This window comes from Pongo pygmaeus, chromosome 1 (assembly GCF_028885625.2).
Source record: "Pongo pygmaeus isolate AG05252 chromosome 1, NHGRI_mPonPyg2-v2.0_pri, whole genome shotgun sequence".
Lineage (NCBI taxonomy): Eukaryota > Metazoa > Chordata > Mammalia > Primates > Hominidae > Pongo > Pongo pygmaeus.
Genome location: NC_072373.2, coordinates 65,831,816 through 65,850,923, shown reverse-complemented (window position 1 = coordinate 65,850,923; position 19,108 = coordinate 65,831,816). Strand labels below are relative to the sequence as shown.

General features: G+C 44.8%; 2 protein-coding genes across 10 annotated transcripts in view; one reads left to right on the top strand and one right to left on the bottom strand.

The window, feature by feature from the left end:
- RGL1 (ral guanine nucleotide dissociation stimulator like 1) overlaps positions 1-2,984 on the top strand; it is a 305,456-nt gene extending 302,472 nt beyond the window's left edge. For all 5 annotated transcript variants that reach the window (XM_054443341.2, XM_054443321.2, XM_054443311.2 and 2 more), the window contains one exon: positions 555-2,984. In XM_054443341.2, the coding sequence (XP_054299316.1) occupies positions 555-742 (188 nt within the window). In that variant the 3' untranslated portion in view covers positions 743-2,984. The remainder of the gene's footprint in view (positions 1-554) is intronic.
- A 2,047-nt stretch (positions 2,985-5,031) lies between these two features.
- The window catches only part of COLGALT2 (collagen beta(1-O)galactosyltransferase 2), a 107,539-nt gene continuing 93,462 nt past the window's right edge, over positions 5,032-19,108 (bottom strand). For all 5 annotated transcript variants that reach the window (XM_054452669.2, XM_063648215.1, XM_063648218.1 and 2 more), the window contains 3 exons: positions 18,606-18,733; positions 15,005-15,211; positions 5,032-13,455 (listed from right to left, as the gene is read on the bottom strand). In XM_054452669.2, coding sequence (XP_054308644.1) covers positions 13,179-13,455; positions 15,005-15,211; positions 18,606-18,733 — 612 coding nt within the window. In that variant the 3' untranslated portion in view covers positions 5,032-13,178. The remainder of the gene's footprint in view (positions 13,456-15,004; positions 15,212-18,605; positions 18,734-19,108) is intronic.

Below are 19,108 nucleotides of genomic sequence, written 5' to 3'. Positions count from 1 at the left end.
AAAAAAAGATATATATTTTCCTACATGGGAAATAAAATACTCGTTTGATGGGATGACTTCAAAAAATATTTCAATATTTCAAGTAGAATTCTGGAGTGCTGTAGATTTTCTGTTTTTTCTATGTCATTGGATTCTCTTAGTCTTTGAGAAAATCTGCATACTGGGGTGGAAAATGGACTGCAGGAGAAAGGAAACCCGAGTTCAAATCCCAGTTCTGCCATTCACTAGCTGCCATCTTGGGAATTTTCTTTAACTTTTCTTGGCCTCTGTTTCCTACTGTATTTTTTTTTTCTAGCTTTAACATTTTCTATTGGAACATTTAATTCATGGAGTGAATTTCTAAAATCTCATTTGTACTAATTTTTTAAATTGGGATTGAGAAGCTGGGCCAATTTTTGGGGTAGTGACGGTGATCACTGTCTGGTTCAGGTCACATTCCGGAGATGAAGGGCCATAGTCCTGTTCTTGTGTCTGGGCAAGGTTTACAGCTGCCATTGTCAGTGCTGAGCTGACCTCCACAAGCTGACCATCTTATCTTTCCTTATCTTTTTCAGAACTTGTGATTCCAGACTCAGCAAATGTCTTTTATGCCATGAACAGCCAAGTGAACTTTGACTTCATTTTGCGCAAAAAGAACTCCATGGAAGAACAAGTGAAACTGCGTAGCCGGACCAGCTTGACATTGCCCAGGACAGCTAAACGGGGCTGCTGGAGTAACAGACACAGCAAAATCACCCTCTGAAGGGAGGGACCAATGGCCCCTTGTTTGCCAAAGGCAGAGTGGGGCTGAGAAACAGGCTGCGGTGATTGCAATTACCATCCAGTGTTCGAGGATCATTGGTGAAGTCAGCAGATATTTATTGAGTTCCTGTGGTGTGCAAAGCATTATCATAGGCATTGTGGGGAAATTGGAAATGAATTTGACATGAAAAGGATGAACGATTCACTGATTCTCTTTGACTTCTTTGAGACTAAAATACAGAATTACCAACATTTAAAACATATATATGCACACGTATTTGGTATGCATGTGTATATATATGAAAATATATAAGAGGGACTTTATGGGATAGTATGGACTATGGAAAAACAAATTTGCACAATGGCCTGGGAAGTTGAGGTCACTTTTTACAGGGAAATAGAAGAAACTGAGAACCTAGTCTCGTATGTTCTGAGTAAATGGAATCAGTCCTGGGAATAGAGAGTGTCCTTTGTGCCAGTATTACAAGAAGCCCAAACTTTATTTTTATAAAGGGAGAGGATGACTTTCTCAATCAAGTGCCGCCAGATAAAAACAACTGCAGAGGCTGGAACTGCCACAGGCTGCATGAAAGGCCACTTTGGAAAGGGTTTGGATGAGCTGGTGGCCTTCAACCTCTGCCTGCATCTGCCACTTTCTGCTACCCCAGGGAGGCCAGGAGGAGCTTCAGAGGACCATTGCCCCACTGGTCTAGCCATCATGACACCTCTGGAGGTGTCAAGCTCCTGAAAAGCTCATTTAGGTTTCTGGCAACCCCGTATATTTCTGTTTTCCCCCTAAAGAACATATCATAATCATTGCACAAATAACCATGTTCTTTGGTAATGAAGCCAGAAAAGAAAGTGTGAAAGAATGGTGACTCATTTGGACTCTTACCTGTCTTGGACTGTCACTATTTCATTGCCTTCTCTGATTGCCTTTTGCATGTAAAACTATGTGTCTGGAGTCTTTTGCCATCTGGATCCTAGTACCTCTTTATTATGTGCAATTTCTTCCTCAGGTGTGGAAATTTCTACTGCAGTTGACTACATTTGATTATTTTGAGCTTGTGAAAGATTTCTGAACAGTGATTGTCCCGTTAATAGCCCCTCAGAAGATGTTCCCTGCTGATAACAGCATCCTATTTTACTTATTAACTTTTATAGCATTATTGTGCCTAGTCATGGGGAAAGAGATGGGGCTGTATAGATTATCTGAATCATTTGTCTGAGAGGTACATTCTTCCAGATGGAATCAATAACTTTTTTTTTCAGGTTCCCATGCTTGCTATCACAGTATCACTGTTAAGTGACACTTTTGTCTCTCATAACACCATCACACTCTTCCTTCCAAGTCTGAGCTGTGCTGGGGTTTGAACTAAAAGCCATATGTGGAATATTGACATGTGTAAGAAGCACTTTCAGAATGTTGTCCTTTTTAAGAAATGATTCTCAAAAGACCAGTTTTTATTCCAAAAATAAAGAGAACAAATCCAGAATATGAAGTGCAGATTGTAACATGGAGCTATTTTTTTTTTTCCTAATCCCATAATACAGCTCCTAAAAGTTGTGTGGGATTTGCGTTGCGTAAATAGCCATGTGAATTCCGCAAGAAGCACCAGGGAAAGTTTAGAGATTTGTGGCAATGGACCGAAGAATGGGCCAGGAAGTCCTCCGATTTCCTTTGGTCTTTCCAGGAGATTGGACTACACATTGTAAAGACTGACTGGGTTTCAACTAGTCAAAAAGCACTTTCTTCTGTTTTCGATCCCTGTTCGATTTGTGCTTCTGTGCTTGCAGGAGAGATGGCCAGGGTGGCAGCCCTCATGCAGGTTGAAGTATATGTAGCCTCAGCCTGATATTCTTGGTGTGAAGGTCAAAAAAACAATATAAAACCATTGGCCTGGTTGAGGGTGTGACCACCAAGACATATATGTTGTGCCCCTGTGCTCACCCTGTGTATTTATACTGTATATGTAGAGTCTAGATTTATATACTGCAATGTAAAATATATATATATATTTACCTTTTTTAAAGACAATGGAAATTCCAAGTAGCTAAAACTTAGCCTCATTTATTTAATGCCACTTTAAATGTCTTAAATTTGTTTCCTGGTGGACAGCCGGGTAATGCTTTTAGCTGCTCGCATGCTTGTCTTTCTGCATCTCCATCATCTGTTTACCTTTTGGTTAAACTAATAAACTAGTTTGGGACTTGGCCGGCATGTGCTGCCAGACCCAAAGGGATCATATCTGGATTATTAACCAGGTGGGTTTTGGGTTCCAGGTGTGTCAGTAAGCTTTTGGGAAGCCCGCTGGATCGGTTGGAGGAGCACAGGGAAAGCCAGTGGCAGAGTTAGGTGGGATCCTCCCCACTGGCAAGTGTCACGAACCTTTGGGGGAAAGAATGACTTCCTTAGGAGACTGCGGTTGGAGATCATGCCGTTGCTAGATGGCTGTTCTTAGGGATGGAGTCTCACTCTGTCGCCCAGGCTGGAGTGCAGTGGTGCGATCTCCACTCACTGCAATCTCTGCTGCACCAGTTCAAGCAATTCTGCCTCAGTCTCCTGAGTAGCTGGTATTAACAGGTGTGTGCCACCACGCCCAGCTAATTTTTGTGTTTTTAGTAGAGGTAGGGTTTCACCATGTTGGTCATGCTAGTCTTGAGCTCCTGATCTCAGATGATCTGCCCACCTCAGCCTCCCAAAGTGCTGGGATTACAGGCATGAACCACCACACCCGGCATGGGGACACTTAATAATCCAACTTAGAGTGAGGGTCCAAGTTAGCATTTTGTCGCCTGAGAGCCTTTCCCCGCATTTTGTGATGGATGCCACCTGCATAATTCTTGAAACCGCCCATGGTGCCCTGGAAGCCCGGGAGACCTCCATGGAGGGAGGAAAGTCATTCCCAAAAGAATTACACTTGAAATCCTTTTAAACTGAACCACGCAGTTTCCCCAAAGGCATTAGGTCTGAGGCCAGCTTCACTGAACAGATGCACAGTATTGTCATTTATCATACGTTAAAAAGTTCCCAGAATTATTTTCCAGTAGATTTCTAAATGGATCCAAATTATCAAATGTTCTGTGCCCTTGTGGAATTTTTAGAGGAAGCCAAGTAGATATTTTAATAATAGGAAATTGATAATATGGGGTAGGGCAGAAAAAAAGGGAATTTTGTCTTTGGTACTTGTTTTTTCAAGATCATTCTAAAAGCCTGTTTCCCTTGTTTTGCCTTTTTCTAGAAACTGGGCCTGGGGACATTTTGCCTGAAGGAATAATGTCTTAAACTTGTCTTCTTTGGAGCATTTGTAAATTCTCCTTGCAGCACAGGATCATTAGGAGGCGTGCAATATTGCTTTATGTGTCCTGATTTCAGGGGGACTGAGAAGGTTCCTGACTCAAACCTCTTTTTTCTTCAGATGCCTACATTTCCACTAGGCAAAGTTATTTCCATTGCATTTTGCATTGCTTTTCCCCCTAGACTCTCTCTTAAAATTAAATACCTTTGGAAGGGATGTGTTAGGCTAGGCTAGGCTGGACCGAAGTAACAAACCAAGAAATTTCAACAGCTTAAGACCGAGGTTTATTTTTTCTTTCATGGGACAGTGTAATGCAAGTCAGGAAACTCCTTAGTAGCTTTTCTCTTAACAGCAGCTCACAGATCCAGGCAGCTTCTATCTTGCAACTTCACCATCTCAGTGTTTCCCTTCCAGTCACAGTGATGATACAGAGAGTAAAGAGAACTCACAAACTGTTCCCAGCTGCCTTAGACCAAAGCGACACCTGTCACTTCTGTTCACAGCCCATCGACCAGTCCCCGGCCCCGATGTGAGTACAGGGGAGGTAGGAAATGCAGGAGAAACCTGGAGGAGTTGATGAACACGACCACCTCTGCCACAGAGGGGTAATGCCTTCTACGGTGCACTGGTTTGTTCACCATTGGCAGTCATCAGAAAGTGTTTGGAAGAGATGGCAGTGAGGACTTGAGAGGAGGCTGCACAGAACAGAGGAAGAGTTGAAGAAAGAGAGATGCTGAAAGGAGAAAATACTAGAAAGAACAATTTAATTTTGTCTAGAATTAGCCTTGATCTTATTTTTTAATTTAATTTTATTTTTTGAGACAGGGTCTCACTCTGTCACCCAGGCTAGAGTGGCGCAACCTCAGCTCACTGCAGACTCCGCTTCCTGGGCTCAAGCGATTCTCCAACCTCAGCCTCATGAGTAGCTGGGACTACATACGCAAGCCACCAACGCCTTGCTAATTTTTTCTCTTTTTGTATTTTTCGTACAGATAGGGTCTTGCCATGATGCCCAGGCTGGTCTCGAACTCCTGAGCTCAAAGCGATCTGCCTGCCTTGGCCTCCCAAAGTGCTGGGATTACAGGCATGAGCCACCGCACCCAGCTGATCTAATTTATTTTTAATTTTTAACAGACAGTCACTCACCAACAATTTATTTTCTTCTGATGTGGTTCCTACTTTGATGACACTAGGAGCTACTTTATAGATGTAGTTATAAGTCAGGTTAAAAAAAGAAACCTAGGAAATGTAAAGTATTTACACAAAACCCAACAGATCAAATAGGAGCCAGGCAAATTTAATTATTTTAGACTCACAATTTGGCAACCATTATTGGGTGTGGTTTCTCAACATCTCTACCCAGAAACATTTGTGGAAGCAAGTTTCTTATTTAAAATTTCAAGGAATCTAATGTATGTAATGTTTTCTTAAGAGTTTGAAAGCACCTTACAAATCATGTAGTCAGTGGCCTCGTATTATAGATATGGGGCTGAGACACAGAACAGTTAAGTTGCCCAAGTTTTAGGGACAGAGCTCTGGATCATCCAACTCCACTCTGAGCATATCACACTGGGCCAGGCACTGAATGGAGGAGGCTCTCCTGACAGACACTTCCACAGCCTCATGGAGCTGGAGAGAATCCCTGGGATCTGTGGGCTCCATCCCCAGCCTTCCAGTCACATGAATTCCCACAAACTATCTTGGTCAGCTGGGCACCTGGTTGGTTCTTTGAAGTGTCTGAGGAACATTCTACTGAGGGTCAGAGCACTGCCACCTACTATCCTGAGCATCATTTCCATCCCACAGATGAGGAAATGGCCATAAAGATGATTATTGTGAGTTAGCACCCCAGCTGGATTGGAATCCATTTCTGATCTGTAGTCTCGGATGTTCCCCGGGGGTGGCTGCAGCGGGAGAAACTCCTAGGAAAGGCACCAACTGACAGGAGTTAACAAAGGAGGAGCGGATGGGACTGGGGCTTGAGTGGCATTCAGAAGAGCCAGTTTTAAGACCTCCTGGATCAGCCTCCCTGTAAGCCAGCTATCAGTAGCCAAGTGCTTTAACACAGGCTTCTCAGAAGAAATCATTTTATTCCTACCATGATTTCATAGCAAAGCATCATTATGTGCTACAGTTCCAGTTTCTTACACAAGAACGAAAAAGGTTACCAGTACAGCAAGTTAAAAAAAAAAAAAAGAAGACTGAATGATTTAAGCTGTTTCTGAATTGTTCCTGCCATAAAAAAAAAAAAATCAAGGCACCAGTTTTGAAATGGGAGAAGCATTCTAAATGAGACTGTTAGCTTGCCCCTTGACATCGATTTCTGATCCTCGTTTATTCAGTATCTAACATCCAAGTCTGCAGCAATATGTTATCTGAGAGTTTGCAGTATGACCAGCTGAATAATCAGTATATGAGGTTTCATAGGGGAGACAGACATGGGTTAGAAGTGCCAGCTTTATGTATCAGGCTGTGTGTGTGTGTGTGTGTATGGTGAGACAGAGTGCAAGAACGAGAGATTAGAACATTAAATGTTACTGAGAAAACAAGAAATGAGACAGATTATCCCCCAGCAGCTTGGAAGTGGGTGCAGTTTGGTGAGATCTGACCGCTTTGGTCTGAGTCCCAGGCCACTTACTACCTTAGGCAAGTTGCTTCCCTTAGCTCTTTGTCTTATCTGAAAGATAGGGATTCTTGAGGTTCATGCTGTGTTAAACTACACAGCACACGTAGGGAAAGTGCGGTTCACTTTGGTGCATGATACAAGAGTTAGCTGCTGTTATTGCTGAGAAGCTTCTGGCCTAAGGGAAGTCATGTCTTCAAAGAAGCCCTCCGACCTCCTCCCCGGATGAGCCAAATGGTCCAGACGTGAAACTCTTAGAGGTGGGGCTTCCATGTGTGGAACAGCACCCTGCGAAAAGCTAAGCCTGCTGCTGCTCTGGGGAGAGACTGACTCATGGAGTTGGAGGGCGTCCAGGGCTCCTGCAGCTTGTTCCACGGCTGGGGTCTAAAAAAGGCTCACAGAGACGGGGATGTGGGCCCAGTGCAGCCTCCCTGGCCGGCCTGCAGGCTTTGCAGTGTGCACTCACGCTGGACGGACTGTGACAGGAGAGGCTGGCTGATGTCAAGCAGCCCTGGGCCGGAGTGTCCCTCTCGGGGCCTGAGAGATCGGCCACCACACAGAGCTGGCAGAAATTCCCATGAGTCCCCACCTTCTTGGGTGGATTTTTCTCGCCAGAAACTCTGCTCCCTGCTCCTGGGTACTCCCTCCTGTGTCTGTCCACAGTCCCTGTGTCTTTCCTACAGGAAGAGGTTCTCGGCTCTGGTTCCAGAGGCCCTGTCCAGGGACAATGGAGATGCTTGATTGTGAGTTATTGCTCTTCCCCAAGCATTGGGGGCACTGGACATTTCACTTGTTCCTTTGCAAGCAGTTCAACTCAACACCAACTCAATCTCTCCCATAGTTGCAGACTTAAAAGGATAAAACTCTAAGGACAAGGCTGTTACCACTTCCATTTGAAGCGTCCCTCCTACCACACTATTTTCCCCATTGGTTCCCTCTCCTCTTTCTTGGCCTGTGCACTGGCATCACTGTCTCCAGCAATGGGCTTGCATTAGTCTCTTCTCCCCGCTCCTTGCACTTCTCTCCCGGACTCTGCTCTGAGCAGCAGGACTTTGCTCCATGTGTGGTGCTCTGGAAGCTGCCTCTTTCCTCTCCCCTCAGATTCTCAACAGGCTTGCACCACTCTGTCCCTTGCACTCAACTCTGCTCATGGTTTCCTCCCCTGAGCTAGGCCTGAGTAACAATATCATCCCCTTCAAGTCTTCACAATTTATGCTACCAATTTTTAAAAGCAGTTAAAGCCCTTCAGGCCACACCATCAAAATGCCTGGACAACTCAACTCCTGTCTGGGGGTCTGTTCCAAACTTCTCATTTCCTTTTGGGAGAGGAAACTGTCGCTGATTAATTTCCAAGCATCTAAGAACAGAGAGAGAGAGAGCTGCCCACTCCACTTTGAAAATCAAATTCCCCCACCAGGAAGAGCCCAGACATCCACCCAGCCACCCCTGGAATGGGAAACCCCCAGCAAAGCCTTGCCAGGTCCATGGGGGCAGAGCTAGTGCTCTGTGGGCCCTAGGATTGCTCAGACATGGTAAGTTTACTAAAGCACTCGTTCCAGAGAAGCCAGGCTGGAGAACTACAGGGAGGGGCATAAAAAGAAACTCCATAAATTCAAAATAAAGACAAGGCAATCCTCAGAGACGATTCTTCATTCTTTCCACTCTTTTTGAGGGCAGATGGGAGGATGGATGGCTTTGGGTTGGAAGCAACACAGCTGGTGTCACAGGGGCTACTGAACAAAGATCAGCTCACATATTAGCACATCCATGGGTAGAAGCAAAATACTAGGGCATTTCGGTAATTCACAGAGCAGAAAGGAAGCCATTCTTTTGCCCAACAACAAAGTTTAATGGAGCCATTCCACCACTTATCTTGGAACCCCAGTGTCTGACAATTCTTCCTGAAAGCTCACCTAAACTCCTCTTGCTCTGTCCCTGGGATAAGAGGGAGCACCATTTTTCACGTAATCTTTTGTAATATAATGTACTAAAATCTACCATCATTACTTCTCTCTTCTCCAAGCAGGCACAAAAGGACATTGTCCAGACTTTGGTTCTTGTCTCAGCTGCCCTACACTGACTTAGGGTCGCGGGCTCACAGGGAAGCCCCTCGTACGCCCCTCCTCTCCTGCTGGCCCTCCTCCCTCAGCTGCATTTAATTTAGGGACAGCAGGTTCCCCTGAAATAATAAACATCACCACAAAACATCATGTGGGCGTGATAATTATTTCCAAAGCTGTCTGCTCTTAGTTTTCAGAACGTGTCACCCCTTACATGCTATTTTCTTCTCATATAGCCAGCCTCATTTTAACTTTACTTTGTCATTATTTAACTCCTTAGTGAATTAACTTCTGTCAGGGAGATCACTTCTGGATCATTTCTTTCCTCTGTTTAGCTGGCGAGAATGTCTCAAAAGCACATTATAGAAAGCCTCCTGGGAAGATGCATCTTTATTTTATAGTTACTAGCAGGAGGGATTTGCTCCAATCATAAGGGAAAAACCATAAGATTTCCAAATTTGTAGCTGAGTGGGAACATTTCTTGTTTTGAACATCAACATTTTACTGGAAGCCTCTGTATTATCTGTCAAGATGGTAACCAAACTTAGAATTCTCCCAGAAACGCTGGGCTCTGTGCTTATGATGAGACAGCCCTAAGAGGGAGGCAGCCAACTTGCCTTGCCAGCATGATTGTGTCTCAGTCTTGTTTGTTATCAACCCCAACGCATGCCTAACTCTTCTGCCCTACCGAGTTCCCATGAATCCCACTTAAGCCCTTTCATAGTCCTGCCAGGCAATGCCTGGACACCATCTCCACCCACTGTGCCCAACCCTCCTCCCTCTTCTGAACTCCAATTCATCCTCCAAAACCCAACCCAAATGTCACCTTCCCAGCAGAGCTGCCCTGACAGTCCTCCTCCGCCCATTTTGTTCATCTCTGAAATAAAGCCATCCTGTTTGGCAGCCACCTGCTTTATGTTGCTCCTCCATTGGACTGTGGGCCCCACACAGCAGTAGAGACCTTACCTACTCCTCTGAGCGTCTCAGTGCCCAGCACAAAGCCTGTGGCAAGGCAGTGTTCACAGCTTGGTGTTTGAGATTTGGGGTAAGCTTGATCTAAAAATTCAAGCAGACACTGAGATCAACAAGGATTTTCTTTTTGTTGCTGTTGTTATTTTTCCACAGGAAAAAGCTCTTTGGCCTTGGACTGGTATCACAGTATCTCAGTATCTTTTGATGAATGGATAGACTGACCTGTAGCACAAAATGCAAGATGGACACCTCCACTCCCTCCCACTGGGGGCTCGCTTCCATCTTTCTGTACCTTGGAATCCTTTTCAGCTTATATAACAGTACCCATCAGTTTAAGACAACTCTCACTGCACAGGAAGGGCAGCAACCACCCTCCCCTCATTTGCCATGGGGATCACATAGCAGTGATGGTTCCCCCTGACCCCGACATCCTTGGTCAAGGGCAGACCTGGGAATCTCTGCAGCGCTGGCCGTTGATCAGTGCCTGCGGAAGCAATTGACAATCATATCTTTGAGCTAAGTTTTTTTTTTTTTTTAATTTTTCACAAAGAGCTCCAGAAGGTAAATAGTTTATCACTTCCCCACTCTGAAATAGCACGCAAGACAGATGATGCAGGGGGCCGGGTGTCCGCTCTTTCTTGTTCTCCAGAGCTCCTGCAGCAGGCCTGAGTGAACCGCAAGCGGGGACCACGCAGTGTGTCCCCTGCAAAGTGCAAGTGTTCAGTCCACACACAGCAGCACCAGCACTGCTGATGTCACGGTTGTCTGTCCAGAAGATCCCACGTTAGATCCCAAAAGAAATCCAGACAGGGTTTAGCCTCCAGAGGCAGAGAGCGGGTGCCAGGGCCAGATGCAAAGGCCTCTATACTGACGGCCTCACATGACACTGCAAAGGTCAAACGTCTTGGCTTAGGACTGTAAGGGAGAGATACGACAAATAATGAGGTCAAGGAACCTCTGGATTGCTGAAGAGATGACTTTAAAAAAAAAAAGTCGCATCTGCAGCTCACAATGTTCACCAGAAAAGAACACTGCTTGGGATTCTAGACCTGAGCAGGGAGAAACAAACTGGGCTAAAGGAGACAGAACTTTCTTCACAGTAGAACAGTCCTAGTCTAACATGCTAGAATTTAAGTCCAATGTCTTTTAAGAATGAGAGTTCTTAAATCTGTCAGACCGGCTGACGGGAACAGGAAAAAAAAAAAACCAAAAAAAAAAACCTCTATTAAACAAAACACCACAAAAATCAACCCAAACTTCCTTCAACCCCAGCACCCCAGCCACCTCCCACCCCGTTAAAAAAAATCATTAAAGTCACGCACACATGCACACACTCAAATATGAAAACAAAAATCAGATACCCAAGGAAATCTTAGGAATCACCTAAGGAATTTTCACTCGCTCCCCAGATGCTTTCTGTTTTTCTGGGGGAGGGGGTGGGAAAGGAAGTCACACTGACAGCTAAGTCTAAGTGGCACAATTTAGAGTTGGGTGAGTTCCCTTTCCTCCAGCGGCCTAGCTTGCTGGTCAGTGTAGAAGGGTACCCACGGTGAGTCGGGAAGGAAGGCCGAGGCTGGCGTCTGGTGGAAGGCAAGCTGCCTATTGTCCTAAACTGGGGACCCGCCCCTCACCTGGGGCGGTGAGGCTGCCTGGCTGTCTTGACTACCTATTTGTTGATGGGACAGCTTGGTGATCACTTTCTCTAGACTCTGAGCCATGCTGTTCAACTTTAATGTGGGAATCAGTATCACATGGGCAGTGAACTGAAGAATTAGGTGTCTGGCTTAAAGTGTATCTTACACTCGTATACTAAGCTTGTGTATGTAGCACCACCCGCCTGTGGACTCTGCTCTGAAGGGCCCTCCCCATGAGTTAAGTGTGAAGCTCAGGGTTTGGGGTGTGCACGGCCCCCCTATATGGCTGCATGGTGCACGGACACTGATGAGGAACGGCGCTGGTATGGGATGCCTGGGAGGGTTTTTCTGGAGACAAAAATTTACAGACAAGTTTATGAGAACATAAACTTGATGGAAACCACCATGATCTATACTAGGATGACAGATTGTGGAGTGGGAAGAAATCATGTAGTCCAACTCTGCATTTTACATAAAATCAATCTGTAAAGAAAGCAGAAAGGACTCTTAGGGGTTATCTTTTGAGAAAGGGTGTCTGCCCGGGATTCTAAAAGCTTCCCTGGTTGCTGGCCTAAATCAGTTGTTTGTTTCTGACCAGGTTTCTCACCTGAGATAGAGAATCATTTGTTTCCAAATAGTTCAAATCCCCCATCCACAGGCCTCCCTACAAGAGCCTGGCTGGGAAATTCAGGAGAATCAGATTGCCGAACCAGTGTGTCCACACCCACCACTCCCCCGGGTGCGGTGGAAGTCTGCAACATCTGTTTCTCTGCCTTATCCTAAAGACAATGTCTTCGCCCATTTTGTAAAATAAATAATTCAAAATATAATGAAAAAACCCTGGCAAGGATAGTTGCTGGCCTGAAACTGTGCTCTGTCTCTTAGCAGTGACTCACAGAACTCACACCTGCGGTGGGTTCCCAGGCTAAGGGGTGGAGCGGAGAGCATGAAGCTCTGTAGCAGCATGCAAACCCAGGACAGGGCAGGATGCACAGCCAGTCCTCACCCTTTATATATTACATTTATCTTTATAAATAGAGCATCCTGACTCAAGTGGCCATAATAAAAAAGCCAAACGTTGAGTTTTTCCCTCAAATACCTACACAAACTGTCAAATCTACTAAATTATATCCACATGGCAAACTGGTCACCTCTATATGAGAGCTCCAACTGCCATGATGGTCACAGGCCAAGTCTCAGCCAGACCCAAATACCCATCCCTACTGGATAACAGGGACTAAGACTTTTTTAAAAAAATCTACTTTTCAATAAGACTTGTGACAGAATCCTTTAAATAAAAAGCCAAATAAATATGATTTTAAGTGATTGATTCCTGTCTCCCAAACGTTGCATACACAAGTTTTCAATGTCATACAAAACGGACAAACTAGACCAATGAAGGTTGTCCAGTTGGTTTGGAGTTTTCAAGGTCACATCTGTCACATAAAATGGACCAACTAGACCAATAAGTCTAGTTGGCCTGGCTGCCTTGACTACCTATTTGCTGATGGGACAGCTTGGTGATCACTTTCTCTGGAACAAGACTCTGAGCCATGTTGTTCAACCTTAATGTGGGAATCAGTATCACATGGGGAGTGAACTGAAGAATTAGGTGTCTGGATTACAGTTTATCTTAACAGTTTCCAGAAAACGTGTCTTTCAGCCATCTTGGGAAATTTGGGTTGAATTTCCTTATTTCCTTCCATGGTCAAAAATATGTTAATTTCAATCTATCGCATTAGATCACTTTGGTTAGATGACTGTGACCACTAAAAACAAAACAGATAAATAGCCCTTTAGAAAAACCAGAGGATGTTGAACTGATGTGGGTCACACTCCTAGGGAGCCTTCATAGCTCATCCCTTGAAGGCACAGTGTCCAGGGAGGTTGGCGGTGGCAGGGCCTCTGTGTTCTTGGCATTGCTGTAGATGCGACTTTGCTTCCGGGACTTCCAGGCATGTGTCCTATCCCAGTCGGTGGCCACTGTCTCATTGTCCCAGATGGTGGAGGTCTCCGTGTCACTCAGGTACCCCGGCTGGCCTGTGTAGTGTGTAGGGTAGATGAGCAAGGGTTCTGCAGAGAAGGCTTTCAGGTCCCTGGATTCATAATACTCCTTGTACTCGGCTCTGAAAACAAGAAGGTGGCCGGACACATGAGGGGGCGGAAAGAAGACTTATGGAACAGGGACAAAGAGTGAAGGAGCCCTCCTGGTTACCTCTTAAATTGTCATGAATTCATTTCATTATTTAAATTGTGTCATTTGTGAAAAACTTTAGCCTACAAACACAAATATTTCTTTAAAAGCTTTCCAAAGACAAGCTCCCAAGCAAACAGATCAGGACCATGTATTTGGATAGACTAATTTAAAAGATGAATTTCAGGTCTGACTCCAAAAGTTAAAAAGTAAGCCCTGTTAGACCATAATGATAAATAAATATGATCACTTTACAAAAAATGCCCTGCTCTTAGATTAATAAATGAGACACCTCAGATCTGGACAGCAGTGATGGGGGCATGTGGCACGTGGAGGCTTAGAGGCACGCAGGCTTGGCTTTGTGCTCTAGCTCCCTGCTCACCACTCTGGCTCCAACAGGTGTAAAGGAGAAGGATGACTTGGCCTCCCTCCCAGGGCTCCTGTGCAGAGTACATGAGGTGACATCTGAATGTAGTAATTTCCCTTTTGTTTAGGGGATAATGGTTTGACCTCCATGTTTCTACCAGGACACAGAGATAAAGTCAGTCTCTGACATGTTATATACAAGAGGGCACACAGCTCCATTTTTACTGAGGACAAGAGACAAAATGAACTGGTGGCAGCATAGGAAATCTCAACAGCTAAAATGAAGACCATCTAGTGATGAGATCACCTAGCAACTGAGAGAAGGGGCCAAGGTTAGAACCAATGCTGCTCCATTAATGAATTTAGGAATCATTCATTAATGATTTAGGAGCTGCTGTTATGTGTAGCATTTGGACTAGGCTCTAAGGACACAGAGGCATAAGACTGTTACTGCCCCAAAGGGTTTATAGTTTATTGGGGAGATTGACAGGTAAACCATTAATTGCCACACCTTTTGATAAGCACTAGGTTAGGGTAAGCTCCTGGGCTATGGGAGCCCCAAGCATCACACTGCCCTTCTTCCATGGACATTATGCTCATGTATCAGGTCCACACTCCCTGAACCTCTTACACACCCCTGTGATTGCAGGAATCACGATATATCGTGATGATTTGTTCATGAGTCTGGGTTCCTGACCAGATTGTGAGCTCTGCAAAAATGGGTATCTCTGCTTAGCCAACAGTACACAATGACCTGAGCCAAAGGAACTGGAAATTTTGAGGTGCTTAGGAAGATGGCCTTCACCTTGAGGTGTATGAGGCTGTGGAAATAAGAAGAGCAAAGACAAGGAGGGGACCAAGCACATTACATTCAGTTCAACTACAAACTGGATATTACAAGAATCTCTGGGCAGGACACTCACCACCTCTGCCTCACCTTCCCATCTGTACAAAAGGATAAATCACCTGAATTATGCTCTCTGAATCATAATTATGAAAATATCATTCAGGAAAGCAGTACAACTTTAGAAAATATCAAGTACTACCAGAAATGGAGAGCATAATTCATGAAGAGGCTGTGCCCAAGGGAAGGCAGGCAGTTCAGGGAGACTCACACAGGATGCTTGTTGTACATGATTGGCAGAAACTCATCCACTGGCAGCATCTTCCCAAAAGGATTGGCTCCAACCAGCTTCTGTGCTCCTTCCAGAGAGATGACATAGCCCAGGGTCCAGTAGGAATAGTCGGCTTCGACCAGGTTTGCCACATTGGGCACTGCTTTCTCTGGCTCCTTTACTTGCATCCTCTTCCTACCAATATAACTGTAAGGAAATAGCAGAGGAGAAAAATTCCACCTTGACTATTATGCATGATAAGGATGGAGCACAGCTTTGGTTTACATACATACCTCTGAAATCCTGGACTGACTCTGTCATTAAATGATATATCACATCCCAAAGTGGATCCTATCACCAGTCATGACTGCTATCTGCCATCACTGGGGCCATTTTGCTGGCTCCATTTATCAACACCCCCACTATTCCTGCGTAGTGGACTGTTTTCAAGCCAGAAAGTAAGATGTAGTAAGATTAAAAGATCTTTCAGATCATTTCTCAAAGATGGGATGGGGCTTCCAGCTGTGTTTACAGAGGCTGGAAAGACACAAAAAAAGGCCAGATGGGAGAATCCTGAGGCTGCTGTCTTCAGGTCCCCAGAGTGTCAGCCTTGGATGCCTTCTGCACAGCACTCCAAGTGCTGGTGGAACACAGGACCAAATAAGCTGGGAGAAAGAGTCAGTCTGCAGTGAAGGTTCTGGGAACCCAAGAGCGGCCCTAAGGGGTTCCTTTTGGGGAGTAGGAATGACAGCTCCTGACAGGCATTCTCCTGCCTCACACTCGCCCAGCTGTGGCCAGGCTTCCTCCCAGACATGCTGCTCCAAGAAAGTCCCCCCAGGCAGCTTCCGTCCTCCGTGAACAACTTCTACAACACAGGATGCACCTTTGGCCACTCCCATCTTCCCTAGTCTACCCAAGGATCTGTGCTTCATTACTGTTGTCCGGAACCTATTGATTTGGGCTTGACTGGAGCAATTTGAGGAGTTGTCTCCTTCTTGCCTGCCAGGTAAAGCAGTACTTCCTCTATTTTGCCCTAAAACAATCTCTTTCAACATTCAAGGAGTTCCCCCTTGTGAAAGCATCCCAGGATTTGTAGAACAAGTCTATGTTCAACCTTCAGTTCTTCTGAGGACAACAAACATATATCCCCAGCCACTGTCTCTTCAGATTATGGAGTCTGAGCTTCTCTCGTGTCTCATCCAGTGGAAGGGCAACTCTTATCGAGCACTTGAGAGGAGCTAGAGTGATAGAGGTGCTGAGTTAATACTCTAACTTTAATTAATATAATTTTAAACGTTGAGGCTGTGTGAAATATATATATTTTTTCCATGAAACAAGTTCATTGTTTTGGTAGGACTACAGTTTACTTTTTTTTTTTTTTTGAGACAGAGCCTCGCTCTGTTGCCCAGGCTGGAATGCAGTGGTGCAATCTCAGCTCACTGTAAGCTCCGCCTCCTGGGTTCACGCCATTCTCCTGCCTCAGCCTCCCGAGTAGCTGGGACTACAGGAGCCCGCCACCACGCCCAGCTAATTTTTTGTATTTTTAGTAGAGACGGGGTTTCACCATGTTAGCCAGGACGATCTCGATCTCCTTACTTCGTGATCCACCCGCCTCGGCCTCCCAAAGCGCTGGGATTACAGGCGTGAGCCACTGCGCCCAGCCCAGTTTACTTTAACAGCTGAAAATTTAGCTTCTGGATTGAGAGGTGTTCTAAGTGTAAAATACATACCAGATTTTGAAGAGTTGGTACAAAAAAAAAAAGAAGGTAAACTATGTCATTAATGGTTTTAAAATATTAATTACATACCAAAATGATCATACTGTTTGGATATATTTGGTTAAATAAAATGTATTAAAACTAATTTAACCTAATTTATTTTTACCTTTTTAATGTGATTACTAGAAAATTGAAAATGACATATGTGGCTTGCATTATATTTCTATTGAACAACACTCCCTCGATGATTCTAATGACTTGTTCTATTCTTCCCTTTTATTATTTTCTTTTCCTGGAAAGACATAATGTGGCAATCATGAACAGCTTATTACCTTTCATGTCTAAGGTTTAAGTAACATTTGTTTCTTTTCTGTTTTAGAAAATAACAGGTACAATTTAAAACTGTTATAGTTCTGTAAGACTATATAATAGATTTTAAGGGGATATTTTGACTTGATCAACCTGTGAAATTTAGAAAACATTTTTTTTCCTGTATCCTTATCAAGACAACTGTTCTTCCTTCTTGCATCTGTTGGTACCTTGTCCTGAGAAATGCACCCACCGAACTACATGTGAACAGGAACGTATGCCAGCTCTAAACCTTAGATTCCCTGGGCTGAGTCTTCTGTGATTATGAGGCTTAAGTGAAGTTGCCTTTATACAAGTCACGTGGACATCAAGTAGCTTCCAGGCCTGTGAGGCCTTAACCACAGGCTGCGGAGCCATCTATTGAGAAAAGCTGAAATGCAGCGACTTCTGGAGGATATAGGAAGAAACAGTGATCTCAAGGGACTGTGCAGAATGCCAAATCTAAGCACATGACCACATGACTGAAATCTGACAGGGCATAGGTGTCTTCTTATTACACAGTGACACATTCGTTGAGCCACTGCTAGGTTTCTTCTGAGCTCCGAGTGGCCCATTTTCTGAGGGAACAAGTATTCCACCTGGGCCCACAGTTAAATACCGCCTGCGGGTGGGAGAAGCAGGGACAGCTCCTCTGCTGCAGCTGCTCCAAAGAAGCAGGCTCAGAGTTGATGAATTGCCTTTGACACACAGCTGGGAGCAAACACAATGCTTTGGAACTTTCTGCTTCATTGGAGAGAAATTGAAAGTGTCACTTGTTTTAAAAAGAAAATGAGAGAGAGAAAGAAGGAGGAGGCAGAGGAGGAAGAAGAAAAAGAAAGGAAAGAGGGAGGGAGAGAGGGAGAGGAAAAATGAAAGGGAAGGGAAGAAAAAAGTAGAAGCCACTCAATTCCCAGACAGTAGACAAAGAACATTAACTAAATGTCAACTCAGAGCCAGCACTCCCTTGGTGAGCCTGGTTTTCCTGCATCAGCCCCAGACCCTTCCCCAAATCTAGTTGTCCATGTTCTCCAAGTTTGTGCAGCCCCATTTCCCAACAGAGGAGCTCCCTGGCTGACCCTCTAACCTCCCACCTTCTCGGAAGCTGCAGAGGCAACCTGCTGTCCCGGGAGCTGAGGCTTAAATATGACACAGGACTTTTGCGCTTGAATAAATGGCCTCTTCTCCCACTTCACACCCACTCCATGTGCCACGTTGCTCGAGGGTGGGATTTCTGCTGTGCTCCTAAGTAAGTGCTCAGTGCCACACCTTGGTTCTGTCCGAAGGTCCCTGATCTGCAGGCCGACTCCAGGTCTCAGACAATCTTCCACAGTTTCCCACCCTGAAGAGTAGAAGGATGCAAAATCCAGTGGCTAACCTCTACCCACTTTTATTTCTGAGAACATTTATGGAAAGAAAACTAGACAAGTGGAAGCTTAAGCTGTATCTCCTACTGGCTGTGGAGGTGGGGCTCTCTGCCCATTGGAAAGGACTGAGTGCTTCTCAGAGCCCTCTCATAAGATCATCTTGTCACTCACATCAGTTCCCAGTCCAGCTGAGCCTGGTCAATGTCATCCATCAGCTTCATCAGCTTCTTCTTAAACTGATGCTCAAAACGCACATCATCTTCAATTACAAGAGTCTTTTCTAGCTCTCGATCAATTACCTGCAAAAGTCATCAGTAGGAAGATACCCTATGAAAAGTTTGATACCCAATTTTTATTAGATAAATAAGTATTAAAAAGTCACGAGTCTAGTAGCACAGACTCATAACTGGAATCTAAGCAAATGGCCATCAACAGTAGAATAGATAAATAAACTGTGGCATATTCACAGCAGTGAGGATGTACGATCCACAATTAAATGCAACGTTATGGGTGAATCTCCTAAATGTCATGTTAGGAGAGTACACATACTGCATGACTCCATTCATATAAGGGAAAGTACAAACAAAGGTAAAGCTATTCAATGCCTTTAGAAGTCAGGATGGTGACTACCCTTGGGGACTGGTGACTAGAAGGCAGTACGGGGTGGAGGGGTG